Here is a 19,004-nt window from a genome sequence, read left to right as displayed (position 1 = left end):
TGAGTCTTGATTTTGGCTCATGTCATGATCTCAGTTTGTGAGATCGAGGCCCGAGTTGAGCTCTGTGCTGACAGCATGGAGCCTGCTTGGGATTCTCTTTCTCTTCTCTCTCTGCCCCTTCCCCTGCTCATGCTCTCTGTCTCTCAAAAAATAAATAAACATTAAAAGAAAAACTATTTTTACCCACATAGTTTGCCTTTGCATGTGCTCTTCATTCCCTTTTGCAGGACCACATTTGTATCTGGATTATTTTTCTTCTGCCCAAAAGACTTTAACAGTATTTATAGTGCAGGTCTACTGGCAATTAATTCTTTCAACTTTTTCATGTTTGAAAAAAGTATTTATTTCACCTATGTTTTTGGGTGATATTTCACTGTGTTTGGAATTCTAGGTGGACAGGTTTTTTTTTTTGTTTTTTTTTTTTTTTTACTTTCAGTATTTTAGAGATGTTCCACTGTCTTCTCATTTCATTGTTTACAGTGATAAATCTCCTTTCATCATTGTCTTGTTTCTTCGTATGTAACATGTACCCCCGGCCCTAGCTGCTTTGAGGATATTCTCATTATCTCTGGTTTAAAAAAAATTGACTGCAGTGTGCCATATGGTGTGTTTTTCTTTATATTTCTTTTGCATAAAGTTTATTGAGTTTCTTGGATCGGTGAGTTTATAGTGTTTATCAAATTTAGAAAAATTTTGGCCAATTTCTTCAAATATTTTTTGTGTTCCCATTTCCTTTGGTTACTCCAATTACATGTGCATAGCCAGCTTAAAGTTGTTCTACAGTTCATTAATGCTCTCTTTTTATAAAATTATTTTTTCTTACTGTTTCATTTGGATAGTTTCTGTTGCAATGTATTCAAGCTCTCTAATCTTTTCTACTACAATGTGTAATTTGATGTTAATCCCATCTTGTGTATTTTTCATCTTAGACATTGTAGTTTTTGTCTCTAGGTTTGATTTTGGTATTTTTAAATATCTTCCATATCTTTATTTAACTTTTTAAAATTAGAATACAGTTATAATGACTGTTTTACTGATTTTTTTGTTAATTCTAGCCTTTCTGTTAGTTCTTGGTCAGTTTTTGATTATTTTATCTCCTCATCATGGACAGTATTTTCCTGCTTCTCTGCATGCCCATTAATTTTTTTATTGAAGTATAGTTGACACACAATGTTATATTAATTTCAGGTGTACACCATAATGATTTGATAACTCTATATGTTATGCTATGTTGAACTCACCTCAAGTGTAGGTACCATCTGTCACCATACAACACTATTAAAATGCCTCTGCTGAACCTTTCATCCTTGTGACTTATTCATTCCATAACTGGAAGCCTGTGCTTCCCATTCCCCTTCACCCATTTACCCCTTCTTCCACTCCATTCCCCTCTGGCAACCACCAGTTTGTTCTCTGTATTTATGATTCTTTTTCTGTTTTTTTTTTTTTATTTGTTGTTCATTTTTTTTTTTTTTTTGGATTCCACATTTAAATGAAATCGTATGGTATTTACCTTTCCCTGTCTGACTTGTTTTACTAGCCTGATACCCTCTAGGTTCATCCATGTTGTTGCAAATCATGCCTGTTAGTTTTTTATTGGGTACCAGATATTGGGAATTTTACTTTGCTGGGTACTGCATTTTTTTATATTATTATAAATATGCTTGAACTGTGTTCTGGGATGCACTTGAATTACTTGGAAACAGATTGATCCTTTCAGGCTACTTTGTTTAGATTTGTTAGGCAGGACCAGAGCAGCACACAGTATAGGGCTAATTAGTTCCCAGTATGGAAGCAAGACCCTTCTGAGTACTTTGTCCCATGCCCTGCGAATCATGAAGTTTTCCAGTTTGGCTGGTGAACAGGCACTACTCCTGGCCCTGTGTGGTTGACAGACACTGTTGTTTGAATCCTTTCAGTTGGTTCTGTCCTTGGCCCAGGTAATTTCCTCACAGGCATGCCATGCACTGATCAGTGCTGTGCTGAATACTCAGGAAGACCCTTGATAACTCTCCAAAGATCTGTCTGTGTGTGGCTCTCTCAGTACTCTGTCCTATGAACTTTTGCCACGTGGGTTTTCCCAGACTCTCAGCTCTGTCACCTCAGCTCAAGCAGTTCACCAGGTTCTGCCTATATTCCTCTTCCCTGCACCATAGTCTGGAAATTGTCTCAAGACCGTAAACCTGGAAAAAATTGGAGGTCTTGCCCTATTGTTTATTTTCTTTCAGGGATCACAGTTCTTCACTGCCTGAAGCCACCACTGTTTCATGTATTTTATCCATTTAGGGTGGTGGCTTATTTTAGGCAAGGTGGAAATCCACGTTTTGTTACTCTGTTTTAGCTAGAATTAGAAGTCCACTGACTTTCTAAAGTTACAAATTTCATTACCAAGTATAATTTGTAACCCAGTTTCAATTAACCTTTCAAAAATGTAGACACCATCACATTTCTTGTCATAGCCTTATCAGTTCTGATTATGTTCAAAAGTATACAGGATCTGACATGTAGCAGTGTAAATCTTCTCACATCACTAGTTTCTGTGTAAAACCGAGTATCATTTGCTTAACAATAGCAGTTTCTATCCTTTGAAAGACTCTGATTCACTTTTTTGTGTTTAGTGAAGTATAAATTTTACCAAAATTGCTTATTTTCCTTGGCCCAAAGAGCAAAATTCTCTTATATCACTTTAGTGGGACATAATTGATATTCCAATAGGATTTATATGCAAAACCGTCAATAATTACTACTTGTAGGTTTAGAGGAATACTTTAATACCAATTCAGTCTTTTTGCCCTTGAGCATGGGTCACTTTTTCTGAGATTCTTCTGTAATCTTTAATATTGTTAGCATAGTTTCTCACTTTTAAAAACAATGCTTGAAACTTTAAATGGTGTATAGATGCACTTTAACTCACTGTATTCTTTAAAAGAAAGTACGTGTCCTTTTTCAAGGACATTCAGGTAAGTCTTACAGCATGAATACACATATAAACCTGACAAAATAAAAATAGCTAACACTTAGCATTCTTTGTGTTCACATTACTTCAAGCACTTTACATATTTTAGAAACTCATTTAATCTTTATAACAAATCCAAAAAGGTAGGTAAAGTTATTATCTTCATTTTACAAATGAGAACATTGAGGCACTGAGAGGTTTAGTAACTTGCCTAGGGTCACACAACTAGTAAATGGTGAAGTTGGGATTCAAATTCAGGCAGTCTGGCTCCAGAGCCCATGCTCTTAACCACGACACCATACTACTTCAGGAAAACAAAACCACTTTTGTCTCAGCTCTATTACTGCTCTTCAATTTCTGTGAGTTAAGTTTAAACATATAAGTATAGATTTATTTCTGGGTGAAGATATTCAGTAAACATTTATTGACCTTATACTGTGTATCAGACAGTGTGCTAAATATGTTCCTTGGAGTATGAAGTCCAGATACAGTGTCTTCCCTCAAGGAGGTTACATATGGTAGAAGTTTCTAGTTTGAACATGCCCTATATATTTAGGAGACGGGGAGGTACCAAGGTGTCCAACAAATGAAACACAGGAAAATCTGTTTATTTGCTGCCCAGTCCAGGGACATTATGTGATGTTTTTTCTAATTCACATCAGTTTCCATTTGGGGAACACCAACAATGATTTTTAATGTACATACTATTCTTATAAGGATTTCTATATTTTTGATAATCTTTTTATATTTTGGGCCCTTGTCCAAGGTCATATAACTAATAAATAGCAAAGCTAGAATTTGAACACAAGTCTGTCTTACACCACTATATTCGTTATTCCATGATTCCTATCAGTTTGGCCCAGTTTTTCATTTTTATAACTGGTATTCAGAATTTAAAATAACTTGAGAGAGCTCTCCCCACCCTTCTTGAAAACTAGCTGTTAATGTTCACTTATTAATTAGTGTTATCTCCTAATCTATAGGTTTAGGGTATAAATTAGATATATCCATTTGGATATATAATCAAGAGAGGTATGTTAACCTTTCATTTTCATAGATTTTTCAGTTCCTTCTTGCTTTTGTGTTTGCATTAAAATATTATCTTGGATTTTGAGCACTAAATGTACATAATTTTCTGAATAAACAAACCATCTTTTCTAAAATAACTTCTTGTGTGTATGAGGTCCCACAAGGATGCTATATTAAAATATTTAATCTGAGTCTTGACACCCCACGACTAACATAGAACAAATTGTCCATCAGAGCTTGGGTTCGGACACTCATGTTATCTGAGCTATGGTTTTCTCAGTGGATAATCCTTGCTCTTTTGGCTTCACATCTGTGGCTGAATTTCAGTGAACAGATTTAATAAGTTTTTTGGACTTTGGTCTCTCCACTAAACCCTAATATTCATCAGTTGGGAGAATATGAAAGGTCACAGATTTCCTAACTTCAAATCTGTCTGGTTTCATTTGTGCTTCCATTATTTTTCTGAGTTATGTTTTTCAAAATGTGTTATATCATTTACCATAAAACTTTGCACATGAAAGCATTATTTTTATTCCATATTTTCCTTTTTGAATTTCTAGAATACATTCTATGATATGGGAGTGGTAGTGGTGGTAAAGCAGGCAGCAGATTTCTTCTTTAAGATATTAATGATAGATTTAGTACAATTATAATTTTTTTTTGACATATGTTATTTAGAAATGTCTTTAAATTTCTAAAATGTTTTAGGATTAAAAATGATCTTTTGTTATTAACTTCGTATTTAATCTTCTTGAGGTCAGAGAGCATGATCTGTAGGAGAATGATTTTTCTGAAATTTACTGAGACTTGTATTATAACCTAGTACATGATTATTTTGGGAAGTAAATGGTCCATATGCACTTGAAAAGAATGTGATTTTCCAATTGGATACAGATTTCTACATATGTCCACCAAATCAAGCTTATATTGTTGTTCAACTTGTCTATATATTTACTAATTTTTTATCTCCTTGTGCTATTAATAACTGCAAAGAGGTTATATTAATGTCCCATTTTGATGCTTGATTTTTCAATTTCTCTCTAGCGTACTTAATCTTCCTTTATATATTTAGAAGTGTTTTTATGAGTGCATACAGGTTTATTTACTCTATGTACTAATTTTCTTTATTATTATAATGCTTTTATTGTCTTAAAGTTTTATTGTATAGGTGTTAATATAGCTGACCCAACTTTCTTTGGGTTGGCGTTTACCTGGTATATCTTTTTCCATATTTTTTATTTTCAATCTTTCCTCATCTTTGTTTTAGATGTGTCCCTTGTAAAATGGCACATAGCTGGATTTTTAAAAATTTTATACAGTCTGTTAACCTCTGCATTTTAACAGGTGAGTTTTGCTCATATATTTTTTTTATGTTTATTGATATATTGGAGTTTGTTTTTACCATCTTCTTTTTTATATTTGTCTCATTTTTTTTCCTATGCTTTCCTTTTTCTCCTTGCCTCAGAAATTTTTTATTATCCTGTTTTCTTCTCCACACTACTGATTGTGCAAGATTGCATTTCAAGTGAACTGGCTGGCAACAGGGTTAGTGTTTGAAATAGCAACCCATGGTCCAAAGAGGGGTTGGGGTGGGATATGACTTTTCTGAAAGGAGTCAGATTGGCAAGTAATGGGAGAGGAGGTGGGGAGCTGAGGAAGTCATGAGTGGTGTATTCTTTACAAGTGTGAAATAAAGATGTCTGATGGGAACTGGAAGAAAGGGAAATGGGAGTGTGAGATCAATGAAGGCTTAAAAATAGAACCTGAAAAGACTAGGAAAAGGAACTGGACTAAGGGCAAGTAAAAAGACTCATGAGTAACACAAAGGGTCCAGCTGAGGTTGGAGACTGAGGATTATGTAGGACTTGGGTATAGGAGCATACAAGGCAAGACTATATTATTGGTACAGGTTTGGGATTTTGATGGGCAGATGCAACAGAGGGATGAAGGTATATGCATATGGAAGATACTGGTGAGAGTAGTTCAAATGTTGAGCCATCTGGAGACCAGAATGGGTTGGAAAGGAAAATAAGTAGGAATCAAGTAGACCAAGAGAAAATGGGACATGGGCTCAAGAGACTGTGGTCTTGATTAGGTTGCAGAATAGGTATAGTGAGAGTGTGCTATGGTCAGAAAATGGGGATTCCTGAATTTAAGATTTTAGAAGAAGGCAATTCTGGTTGTTCAAGTCCATGAGAGAGAAAAACAAGAGATATACAGTATTAGCAGTTCCATTTTCTTATGGTGCTATCTTTATTTCCTCAAGGATTTTCTTACTTCCCTGGATTTTGATGTTACTTGGTCTCATTATTGTGCCAATGTGCCTATCTCATCACAGAACTCTGCTGCCACTCCACAAATCTGACTTCATTCTCATTTCCAATGTGCCAGTAGTGCCATCTTTAGTCTTTAACTGCCAGGCAATTGGTGATATCTATTTTATCCATGAACTGCTGATATTTTGGCCAGTGCTTCACTCATAATCACCCATATGAGAATCAATTTGTACAATGCTTTTAATTGCCCTGTTCAATATTTTATAATTGTTTTGGCCATGATCCTGCCAGGACAGGGCCAGTAGAGCACTAGCTCTAGAATCAGATTGCCTGGGCTTGAATCCCAGCAACTTCAGTTGCTTTTTGTTTATTAATGGGCAAGTTAACCCAACCTCGCCTGGGTCCTCATCTATAAAATGGGATAACAATAGTACTTCATTCTTGGGGTTGTTGTGAGGATTAAATTAGTTAATATATAAAGTACTTGTTGCCTGGCATATAGTAAATTCTCAATAAATGGAACTGGTGGGATGATGATAGTGATGATGATCAACAATAGTGGCAGCATATGCAGCACTATGTGCCAAATATTGTGTTAGGTGGTGGGCCAGATACATAGAAGAATATTGAAAAAGTCTTTGTTCTCACAGTGTGTATATATTCTCCATGGGTATAAGAACTAAGAATTCTTGGGGCACCTGGGTATCTCAGTTGGTTAAGTGTCTGACTCTTGGTTTCCACTCAGGTCATCATCTCACGGTTAGTGGGATCAGGCCCTGCATCAGGCTCTGCGATGACAATGCAGAGACTGCTTGGGATCCTATCTCCTTCTCTTTCTGCCCCTCCCCTGCTCACACTCTTTCTCTCTCTCCAAATAAATAAATAAATAAACATTAAAAAAAGAACTAATCATTCTTCCTCAAGATTATCTAAGAAAGGGTCTATGAAGGAAGCTTAGTATCTTATAGTTCAGTAAAGACCAGGAAATAGCCAAGTCAAGAAACTGTTGAGGTTTCAGGAACCTTGTAACTGTGCTGTGTTGTTTATACTCTCAATTGTCCTGTAGGTAATTAGTAAAACAAAACAAAAGAGTGAAAAAGGGCTCTTGGTCTAGTTTCAAGGGGGAGCAGAGAATGTAAATATGGGCCTCACTTCCTTTCTCAGTGGGTCTACCCTGAGCTCTTTGACTCCCGTGACTACCAAATCTATACTTTCAGATACAGTCTCTCTTCCTGAGGACCAGCCCTGTACCTCCAACAATTTTCTGGGTCTAATTACCTGGATGTCCTGTATATAGTACAAACACAATTATGACTAAAATGAAACTTCTTGCCTTACTTCCATACCTGTTTCTTCTCTTATAGCTCTTATCACAGTTAAGATTATCACTAATCTACCAGTTGATAAACCCAGACATGCAAGGTGGGCATCTTTGACTTTGTCTTCCTTCTTCATCCTCTTAGTCACTCCATTCTGTCAGTTCTGCTTTGCAAACTTTATTCTCTGTTCTTTGTCTTGCTGCCCTGGTTTACACCTGCCCTGTAGCAGATTCATCAAGTATGTGTATTCCAAACATGTGTTCCAAATATTGTGATTAATTAACACACATTATTTCATTTTCTTGAGAGCTTTTTGAGATAGGTCATTTTTGTGAATGAGAAACCAGAGGGTGACGGAAATAAAATGGCTTGCCAATTTGGTCAGAGGCACACTTAGTAAACTGAAATTGTCTTTTGTCTGGACTATTACAATAATCCTCCTGTCTCTTCTGAATTTTCTTTTTTGGTATTTAAAAGTAAGACACTTTTATGTAAAAAAATCATAACCATACCAAGCAAAAATTAAACGTTGCCCCTCCCAATTGTAGTCCCAAGAAAAACCAATGATCATGGTTTTTGTTCCAGACCTTTTTTCTCTACATATGCAAACGTATGGATAAATACTTTATCAAAGGTATCATTCAGTATAGTCCTGCAACTACCTTTTTTTCCACTCCAAGATGCATCTTCATACAGATCTACCACATTTTTTAAATGGTTGCATAATATGCGGTTATATGGAAGTATTATTTTGTTTAAAGAACTATTTTGTTTTGCTCTTACAAATGTTGCAGTAACATTCTTGTGTATATACCCTTGTATGCACATCTATATGGGTATTTCCATCAGGTACATTCTTAGAAGTGATATTGCTTGGCTAAGGAATGTACATATTTTACAATGTGTTATGTACTTCCAAATTGAACTTCAATTTGTCCTTTGAATCAGTCTTTCATACTATAGCTAGAGTGATCTCTGCAAGATGAATTTGATCACGTGATTTCTCAACATCAAAAACAAAGCAACAATAAAGATGTTTGATGGATTTCTATTGTCTGTGTAATAAATTTAAAAATTCTTAATTTTTAAGAGTGAGAGTTATAAAATTTAGCCCCCCCCATCTTTGCTACCATTTCCCCCCACCAACAAAAATTTACTGTTTTATAATGAAAAATACACCTCTATGTAAAACCTACCATGTATACAAATCTTTCTCTTCTCTCTCTATGCAAGATAGAATTAGTTATTTTCTTCTTTAGGTTCCCATAGCATTGAATTTATTATCCCTCTCATAGCACTTAGTACATTGTGCTGTTTTTATGTGTATCTGTCTCCCCTACTAGTCTGTGGACTTCTTAAGGACAGGAATTGTGTCTAACTCATCTCTATATACCTAGCACTTTGCACAATGCCTGTCAGAGTGGGTGCTTAACAAATGTGTGAAGACATTCTTGAAGTAGTGACAGCAATAAGAACTTTGGGAGATAGAATAGCTTATGGAAGTTTTGTAGTGTAGCATGAAGCTGAGTCCTGAGAACGTGGAAGCTGGTCAGGAAAGGAGAAATGGCTTCAACTGGCAGGAGTCCCCATGTGGTTTTCTCCTCTACTACAGAGACCATCTGTCTGATTATTTGGATTAATACACTTGGGATGTGAGAACATTTAAAGTATTGAAAATTGGATGATTGAGGATCCACTTGGTAGAGGGGGAGTTTGACTCAGGTGTTCTGTGCTTATTCCAGACTAAGTGGCTTATGCTGAAAGACTCAACCCTTTTTCTTCAAAAATCAAAGCCTCTTCATTTTCAGGGCAGGATTCAGGTGGGAGTAGGAATAGTAAATAGGTCAGCTACTTCAACGTTGTGTTTTTATCCTGACTTAAGGGGAAAGTAACCCATTAAAAGGCCCTAGGGCTGTGGTCTACTCTGGAGTAAATTATCTGTGTGAAATTAGTTCTTATCTTATTTCAGGCAACTCTGGTAACTCTGCTGGTCTGATTGCTTTGAAGAAAGAAGAGTAGAAGAAAAAATAGAATAAATCATGTCAGAGATACTTGACCTCTCTTTTTTGTCTGAGGTGGAGAGGGATTTGATCCTCAGTGTTCTACAACGAGATGAGGAGCTCCGGAAAGCAGATGAGAAAAGGATTAGGTAAGAGTTCCAGAAAAAAGCATGAGTTCCCAGACCTTTGACCAGTTTTATCTGAACCTCTCCTTACACCTCCCATGTGACTTTCAGAGGAACATGTGTGAGGTTTACAATTCCTCACTGGGTCACGTTGGGCTCTGAAGTTGTTGCTTTCACAGAACCAAATAGTCTTACTGTCTCTGCCCCTCAACATCTCTCCATCCAACCTGTGCAGATCGCAAATGTGCTTGTGCTTCTGTTTGGGGTCTTGGCAGGCGACTGAAGAATGAGTTACTGGAGATAAAAAGGAAAGGGGCCAAGAGGGGAAGCCAGCACTATAGTGATCGGACCTGTGCTCGGTGCCAGGAAAGCCTTGGCCGTTTGACTCCCAAGACCAACACTTGTCGGGGCTGTAATCATCTGGTATGTCGGGACTGCAGAATCCAGGAAAGCAATGGTACCTGGAGGTGCAAGGTGTGCGCCAAGGAAATGTGAGTATCACCTATGGAGAGAGGAAATGAGGCCCCTGCTATGGTGAGAATTTCCCTCCTTGGCCTTTGTTAGCTGAATGATGAGGGCCATTTTTTTAAAAATTCATCTGTCATTTTCTTCTATGCCTTCCCAGAGAGCTGAAGAAGGCAACTGGTGACTGGTTTTATGACCAGAAACTGAATCGCTTTGCTTACCACACAGGCAGTGAGATAATTAGGATGTCCCTGCGCCGTAAACCCTCAGGTACTGATTTTCCTGGAATTTTTTTTTTTTTGAGGTGCTTAACTTCAGTGATAGATCCTCTGGTGTGAAATCCTATTATGTTCTTACTGGTGGTAGTTTCACTTCATGGGCTCTGGGGGCGGGGGTGTAATATAAAGATAATACTGCCATCCCGTCTGCAAGTGTAATGTATTTCCCTTCCCCTCTCATCACCACAACCCTGCCATGCTTTTGTTTGTCTTGAAGTGAATAAAAGAGAGACAGTGGGACAGTCCCTTCTTCATCAGTCACAGATGGATGATATCTGGCCAGGAAGAAAGATCATTCAGGAGCAACAGAAGGAGCCCAGGTAAGAACTAGCAATCACTTTCAGAAATGCTACACATCCTTTTAATTCTATAATTTTTAACTTTCTTCTATTTAGAAAATAATAGTTGCTTATTACAGGAAAATTTGGAAAGTACAGAAAAGAATAAAGAAGGAGGGAAAAAATCCTAATCTCACTACCCACATGTAAACATTAACATTTTCTCATATTTACTCTGTTCTTTTAAGAACAATTTAAAGATGAATAAAAATGACACATACTTATTACTAAAAATTTAACTAGTGTAGGAAACAATAAAGAAAGCAACAAATTGCCCAAATTCCTACTACTACAGTATTCACATGTAAAAATTATTTCCAATACCTTTTGTGCATATATATAGATAGAAGGATGGGTGAGTAGACTGAAAAATCTGCATTATATTAGATCATAATATATACATTAAAAGCATGCTATTTAATTTTACTTGAATTTAACAGAATAAAACACTGAAATAAAATTGAAGAATTGCTAATCTTCAAATGTTTCTTTACCATAAAAGATATTAGTTATTAACATCCCACTAAGTTTAAGAAAAAAAATATAAAAACCATTGAACAATCATTTTTTTCCTAGTATCTTTTTGGCAACAGCCTTATTGAAATACAATTCACATAACCATACAATTCACCCATTTATAGTGTATAATGCAGTGGTTTCTAATATGTTCACAGAATTGTGAAACCATCACCTCAATTGATTTTAGAACTTTTCATCACCTTAATAAAAAACCCTGTACTCTTTAGTTGCCACTCCCCCAACTTCCTTTTTCTTCCCCATCCCTCAACAATCACTGATCTTCTTTCTATCTCTGTATTTGCCTATTGTGGACATTTCATTTCAATGGAATCAAAGACTATGTGGTCCTTTGTGACTGTCTTCTCTCACTTAACATAATGTTGTCAGGGTTCATCTATGTTATAGCGTGTAGCAGGACTTCATTTCTTTTCATTGACAAACAGTATTCTATTATATGTATATTCCATATTTATCCATTCATCTGTAGATGGGCATTTGGGTTGTTTTCACTTTTTGGCTATTATGAGTAACGCGGCTGTGAACTTTCACTGTGAGTTTTTATATGAACATACATTTACATTTTTCTTAGGTAGATACCTAGCAGTGGAGTGCTTGGCCAGTCATTTAGTCATTTAAAAAATCTACCTGTTTCAATAATATCAGTGGACTGTCTGCTATGAAAGAGGAGGAAATTAGCTTTCTTACACTTCCTACCAATGCTTTCCCCTACTTCCTTTTTTTATTACTCAAATACTTTTACTTTGTTAGCGCTTATAACATTTACATCCTGCTGTGCAACCATAAATCATCTGCTGGTTTTTAATTTTTTTAATGTTTATTTATTTTTGAGAGAGAGAGCACACACGTGCCCACAGGAGCCCACACGAGCAAGTGGGGGAGGGGCAGAGAGAGAGGAAGATACAGAATCCCAAGCAGGCTCCAGGCTCTGAGCTATCACCACAGAGACTGATGCAGGGCTTGAACCCACAAACCATGAGATTGTGACCTGAGCCGAAGTCAGATGCTTAACGAACTGAGCCACCCAGGCACCCCTGAATTAAATTTTTCTTCTGTTTTCTTAGCCATGACTTTTTGAACTTATGACTTGACACTTTACTCCTTATTTGGCTGCTGCTGGTGAATTGTTTTGGCTTTTATTTGTGTTTTTCCCCTACATTTCCCTCAGCCAAAGAGAAATAACTTAATCATATTTTATATGATTGTTGAAAAGCAATATAATATAGAAATATGTAAAATGAGTCCCCTGTAGCCTCACTGCTTCTGCCCCCAGCTATTATCATTAATAGTCATTACTAGTTTTGTTGTATGGACTACCATAACTGTCTAAATGTATAAATATGGATTGGATTCTTATATTTTTCATTTCTTTTTAAAAAAGGATTATACTACATACATGTTAATAAATGATAATAAATGAAAGAGAAAGAACTTTGAAAACTCCATAATATAGATAATCCAGTAGAAAATTGGCAAAGTATTTGAACAGACGTTTTTCCAAAGACACTATATAGATGTCAAATGATGCTCAACATCTTTAATTATTAGAGAAATGCAAATTAAAATCATAATAGGATACTACTGTATACCCACTAGAATAGCTAAAATTAAAAAACAGACCATACCAATTGTTGGTGAGAATGTAAAACAACTGGAATTTTCATACACTGCTGGTGGGAACGTGGAACAGTACAGCCACTTTGAAAAACAGTTTAGTAGTAGTTTACTTAAATGTGCACTGCCTTGTCATTCAGCCATCCCATTCCTCAGTATTTACTCCAGAGAAGTGAAAGCGTATTTCCATGCAAAGACTTGTACATGAATATTCATAGCAGCTTTATTTGTAATAGCCAAATGCTGGAAACAACTCAAATGTCTACCAATGGGGTAAAGGGATAAATCGTGGCTTATTTTTACAGTGGAATACTACTCAACAATGGAAAGGAATAAACTATTGATACAAAGAACAAAGAGACAAAAAACAACAAACAAAAAATAGAAGCTATACTGTATGATTCTACTTATATAAAATTCTAGAATATGCAATCCAAATTTTAGTGGCAGAAAGCAGATCAGCACTTTCTGTCTGGAGTCAGGTAGGGAGTGAGGAATGGATAATGAAGGAACAAGACGAAGCTTTTAAGAGTGATAGATGTGTTCACTAACTTAATTGTGGTAATGGTTTCACAAGTATCTGTATATGTTAAAACTTATCAAATTGCACACTTAAACATGTGCAGTTTATTTATGTCAGTTATAACTCAAGGTGTAAATCACAGAAAAATATAACATCGACATCTTTCCATGTCAGCACTAAGGGTCTGGCTCATTATTTTTGCTATCTGTATGGTATTTCCACACAGCTTTGGGTGGGTGACTCATCTGTTCTAGGTGATGAGGCCCCCTTCTTCCTTTGTGGATAAGGATAAGAATGGCTTTTATTTCCTGAATCTGATGAACACATCTGACATCATCGGTCAGAATGTAATTTCTGAAACCTGCTGCTTCTGGCTGTCTATGACCTCTTGTCTCATTGGACCCAGAAGACTTATTTACCATAAACATGGAAGCAGATTAAGTGGCCATAAATGATCTTTGCCATAAAATTAGGGAGCCGCAGAGGTAATCAAATTCAGCCCTCTTATTTTTACAGAAAAGAAAGCAAGATAAGTGATTTACCTGAGATTATACAGATAGTTAGAGCCCAGGACTAATCTCGTAGTCTACTTTTTACTGCACAGATGTCAATAATTGCCTTTTTTCCCCAGGGTTATTTGTATCATCTCTGAGTTAGTACATATTAATATTTAGGAAAAATACAAGCAGAAAACACACTCCATGAGTTATTGTTCAACTACCTCTCTAGAGGAATGGTTCCTCTTTGGGTTCTTTATTTTTTGGAACAAAGGGGGGAAAAGAATGATTCTAAAGTAAAAATGAAATCAACTTCCCTGCTGTGCCTTAGCCTATAAAGCTAATACATCTCTCAAGAAATGACTACTGTTTCATGCACACCCTAGGATTTCAAACCCTGCTGTTTTCATGAAGTTATTGCAAACATCATGTGATAACCTGGAAAGTTTATTATTTACTGCCTAAAACATTATAGATTCTGGTTACCTTGTTCTTTGTTCATTTAATAGTTCACTCATTTTTTAAACAAATATCTATGAATACCTACTATTTGCCAGGCACCATTTTAGGCAGTGGGATACATTGGTAAATACAATAAAGTCCCTTGCTTGTGGAGCTTAGATTTGGGGGTGGATGGACACAGACAGTAATCAAATAAATATATCATATCAGATGTTGACAAGTGCTATGAAGAAAATGAAGTAGGCTAAAGGGATAGGGAGTGCCAAGAAAACGTGTGTATATATGCTATTTCACTTAGGGTAACCAGGGAAAAGTCTTAATAACAAGGTGACATCTGAGCAAAGACATGAAGCAAATGAGGGAGGAAGCAATCCCTGGGAGTACATGGGGGGAGTGCACTGTGGGCAGAGAAAGCAGAAGATATAAAGACCCGAAGGTGAGTTTGTATTTGGCACGTTTGGGTAATCTGGAACTGAATGGGCAAGGGGAGAACAGTAGGAGATGAGGACAGAGAAAGGATGAGAAGCAGATCATGTAAGACTTTGTTGGCACCTATAAGGACCCTGTCTTTCACTCCGCATGAGGAGGAGGAGTCTGAATGACGTGATCTTTTTCTCTTTGTTTAAACTGAGGTAAAATTCACATAACATACATTAAGCAGTGGCTCCCCATTTTCTCCAGTCTCTAGTCTGCTTTCTAGAGACACCAGATTTGCCTGTTCTGGATCTTTCATATAAATGGAGTCATGCAAAATGTGTCTTGCTTATTTCACTTAGCATAATATTTTCAAAGTTCATTCATGTTGTAGCATGTATCAGAAGTTTCTTTCTTTTTATGGACAGTAAAGTTTCATTGTATGAATATACTATATTTTGTTTATACTTTCACCCATTGGTGGACATTTACACTGTTTCAACCTGTTGGCTATTATGAATAATGCTGCTATGAACATTCATGTACAAGTTTTTGTGTGGACATATGTTTTCAGTTCTCTTTGGTATATACCTAGAAGTGGAATTGCTGGGTCATATGGTAATTCTATATTTGGACTTATATGTTAAAAGCTCATTTTGACTGCTGTATTGAGGATAGATTGTATAGGGACAAGGGTAGAAGTAGGGAGTTCAGTCAGGAAGCTATTGTGATCATCCAGTAGCTAGATGATGGTGGTTTGGACCAAAAGTAGTGGCAGTGGGGGATGAGAACTGGTCAGATTCTACATACAATTGAAGATAGAGCCAAAGAGTGCCTGGGTGGCTCTGTCAGTTAAGCATTCGACTCTTGATTTTGGCTCAGGTCATGATCTCATGTTTCATGAGTTTGAGCCCTGTGTCAAGCTCCACACTAGCAGTACAGAGCCTGCGTGGGATTCTCTGTCTCCCTCTCTCTCTCCCCCTTCCCTGCTCATTCTCTCTTTCTCTCAAAATAAATAAATAAACATTAAAAAAAGAAGAGAGAGCTAAGAGTATCTGCTAACAGATTGTATTTGTATTGTGAGAGAGTAAGGAGAGTCAAGGAAAATTAAGATCCTTGACCAGAGAATGAAAGGAGGAAGTTGTCAGTTGATGAAATTGAGGGGATAGCAGATTTGGGGGAGGATTAGGGCCTTAATCTTATACTTCTTGTCTTTGAGATATCCAAACAGAGATGTGAAGTAGGCTATTGGAAATACCAGCCTGGCATTTGAGTGAGAGATAAATTTAGGAATTATTAGTTTATAGAGGATATTTAAAGCCATGAGACTAGATGAGATCATTTAGGGATAATTCTAGATATTGAAGAGAAGCAGTCTAAGGAATAAGCCTGGACATAATCCAAAAATTAGAGGTTTAGGAGATGAAGGACCAGCAAAGGAGCCTCAGAAAGAGACCCCAGCAAGGTCAGAGGACCAGGAGAGTGTCATGTCCTGGGAGTCAAGTGAAATTAGTTGAGATTCTTGAGGAAGAATGATTTTTCCCCTTTTCTTAACTGCTCTCACAAATTCTTTGAGTCCCAGGAATTGTGTTCTTCCCTTTAGAGATGAGAACTGCTGTTTTGAATGCCCATTCATTAAGCCGAGAAAGAATTCTGGTCTTCTGAATACTGTCTTTGAGACATACTAGTTATTTATGTGTATACATTAAGCCCCACTGAGAACATTCGGTCAACCAATATATGAGTGCCTCCCTGTATGGTAATTTCTCTTCTAGGCATTTGGAACACAGCAGTGAATAAGATTTGTAGTCACTGATCTCACAGAACTTAGTCTAATGGAGGAGAAAGACATTAAATAAATCATTTGTTTAAAGTATTGAATAAATTAAATAATTTGAAAGACATAAATAATTACATATGTGATGACTGCTACCAAGAAATCAGGGTGCTTTAGGAACATATAAGAAGGTTACTAATCTAGACTTGGAGTGGGGGGATAGTCAGAGAGACCTAGAGGAATTGACATACAAGGAGAGACCTGAAGAAGGAGTTGATTTAGCCAGGTGAAGAAAAGTGCTCATCATACAAAGAACATCCCAGGAAGAGACAAGAGTAAAAGGGAGAACTTTGGCATGGTCAAGGAACCAAAAGAGCTTAATCCTTCTGGAAATGTAAAGTATAAGGAGAGGTTGAGGGTGAAAGATGAGTCTGGAGAGGTGAGCAGGGGTCAAAATCATAAGGATTTTCTTGCCCTGCTGAGGAGTTTTAACTCAATTCCAACAGCAATGAGGAATTGCCGAAAAGTTTTAAAAGTATATACTCAGATATTTATCTTAGGAAGATCGCTTAGGCTACCACTGTGAATGGGTTGGAAGGAAGCTTGACTCCCAGCAGGAGAGCCCACTTTCTTTACACATTGGCTCTTGGTTTTTATTCTAGCGTGCCATTTGAAGTGCCCAAGCTGAAAAGTGGAAAGAGTGCACTGGAGACTGAGAATGAGAGTCTGGATAGCTACACTGCTGACTCGGATAGCATGTCAAGGTGAAACCCCTGCGAGTCTCTGCACTTCTGCTCAACTGAAGTCTCCATTTTGTTGTCCAGCTCAGGATGCATGGGTCCTGTGCCTTCAGTGTTCCTGACTTCTGTCCTCAGCAAGTCAAACGAAGTATTTTCTCTGACCTTGCCACAAGTTTGTCAGTAGTACATTTATTGACTTTGAGCACAGCCTTCTGGAGCATGCTAACTTCCACAGGCTGCTGCATCTTGGTGGAGTCTTCCTGGACCAGTAGCAACTGTCCCTGATGTCCCTTAGGAGGGGGGGAGTGAGTGCTTCTGTTTGTGCAAAGTTGCTTATCTAATTGTTTGCATTCCTTCAAGGTAAATCAGATGTGAAGTTTACCTTCTGGATTTGGTTACTACAATCACCCCAAGCCAGTGGATCTCCTTCCATAGAGCTTCCATAGATGGGGAAGGTGAGGAGGTGATTTTGTTATAACTTCTGTATCTACCTCCAGGAGAGACTCTCTGGATAAATCTGGACTCTTTCCAGAATGGAAGAAGATGTCTGCACCCACATCTCAAGTAGAAAAGGTAAGCTTTAGGTATTGGTCCGTTGGGGTCTCTCTCTCTCTTCTCTCTTTCTTTTTCCCTTCTCAGGAATAGTTTACATCAAGAATTCAGTTAAATGAATTTTAGTTCAGATTCACTTGGGAGCATTTAAGGTTTGGTTGAAACATGTGAGAAAATAGGTTTTGTACTACTTCCTAGGATTAAATTCCTAAGATTAAATTAATCTTTCCTTTAACTTTGCATAATTTAGCAAAAGTCTGAGCTTTATTTTTTTTTAATTTTTTAACATTTATTTATTATTGAGAGACCAAGACAGAGCATGAGCATGGGAGGGGCAGAGAGAGGAGGAGACACAGAATATGAAACAGAGTCTGAGCCTTATTCTTAAGTCAATTTTTTCCTTATTCATCCTCCACCTACCCAGCAGTCCTTTTCCATTTCCTGGCCCTCATTCCTTCCTAGGAAACTCAGCCTGGGGGTCAAAGTGCAGTATCAATTGATGAGGGTGAAATGATATTTAAGAAGAACACCAGAAAAATCTTCAGGCCTTCAGGTAGGTTTCCCTTCATGGCCTTAGAGATTGAAGTTCTCAATACCCTGGATGGGTTCTTGGTACGGAGAAGAGTATGTTTCTTTTGATTTGGGTTTTTGCTCTTCCACTCAGAATACACTAAATCTGTTATTGATCTTCACCCGGAAGATGTGGGACATGAAAGTGGTTCCTTGGGAGACAGAAGCAAATCTGTCCCAGGCCTCAGTGTAGATATGGTAAGTACCCTTGTATTTCACTTGTCCACTCTATGAAATTTTATAAATCTAGAGTTGACCTTAGTACTTGATACTCTTAATCGACCTAATTCTTTAGGAAAGGGCAACATGAATCTTTATTGTAAAGTAAATCTTGTTGCTGAATTGCTTAAAGAAAAATACTGTCTTCATTGTCTCTTTCATCTTCAAATACATTGCTTGATATATAGTTGGGGTTCAAATAAATACTTATTTTGATTCAAATGTAAAGGGGTGGTTGGGTTGGGCAGACAAATGAGAAAAAGATATTCTTATTGTCTTTAAATTTGAGAAAGATGGTTGGAATATAGTTTGG

The 19,004-nt window shown here is 37.0% G+C and overlaps 1 protein-coding gene across 10 annotated transcripts in view; it reads left to right on the top strand.

Annotated features, from left to right (window-relative positions):
* SYTL4 (synaptotagmin like 4) overlaps window positions 1–19,004 on the top strand; it is a 204,545-nt gene that overhangs the window by 172,314 nt on the left and 13,227 nt on the right. For 5 of the 10 annotated variants that reach the window (XM_053201448.1, XM_053201446.1, XM_053201444.1 and 2 more), the window contains 10 exons: window positions 5,253–5,329; window positions 5,451–5,530; window positions 9,550–9,729; window positions 9,981–10,196; window positions 10,331–10,440; window positions 10,666–10,768; window positions 17,273–17,374; window positions 17,848–17,923; window positions 18,365–18,455; window positions 18,567–18,670. In XM_053201448.1, the coding sequence (XP_053057423.1) occupies window positions 9,620–9,729; window positions 9,981–10,196; window positions 10,331–10,440; window positions 10,666–10,768; window positions 17,273–17,374; window positions 17,848–17,923; window positions 18,365–18,455; window positions 18,567–18,670 (912 nt within the window). In that variant the 5' untranslated portion in view covers window positions 5,253–5,329; window positions 5,451–5,530; window positions 9,550–9,619. The remainder of the gene's footprint in view (window positions 1–5,252; window positions 5,330–5,450; window positions 5,531–9,549; window positions 9,730–9,980; window positions 10,197–10,330; window positions 10,441–10,665; window positions 10,769–17,272; window positions 17,375–17,847; window positions 17,924–18,364; window positions 18,456–18,566; window positions 18,671–19,004) is intronic. The other 5 variants (XM_053201450.1, XM_053201447.1, XM_053201445.1 and 2 more) reach the window with 2 other exon arrangements.

This window comes from Acinonyx jubatus, chromosome X (genome assembly GCF_027475565.1).
Source record: "Acinonyx jubatus isolate Ajub_Pintada_27869175 chromosome X, VMU_Ajub_asm_v1.0, whole genome shotgun sequence".
NCBI classification, from domain to species: Eukaryota; Metazoa; Chordata; class Mammalia; order Carnivora; family Felidae; genus Acinonyx; species Acinonyx jubatus.
Note: the sequence above shows the minus strand (reverse complement) of the source record. Positions and strands in the feature narration are given on the sequence as shown.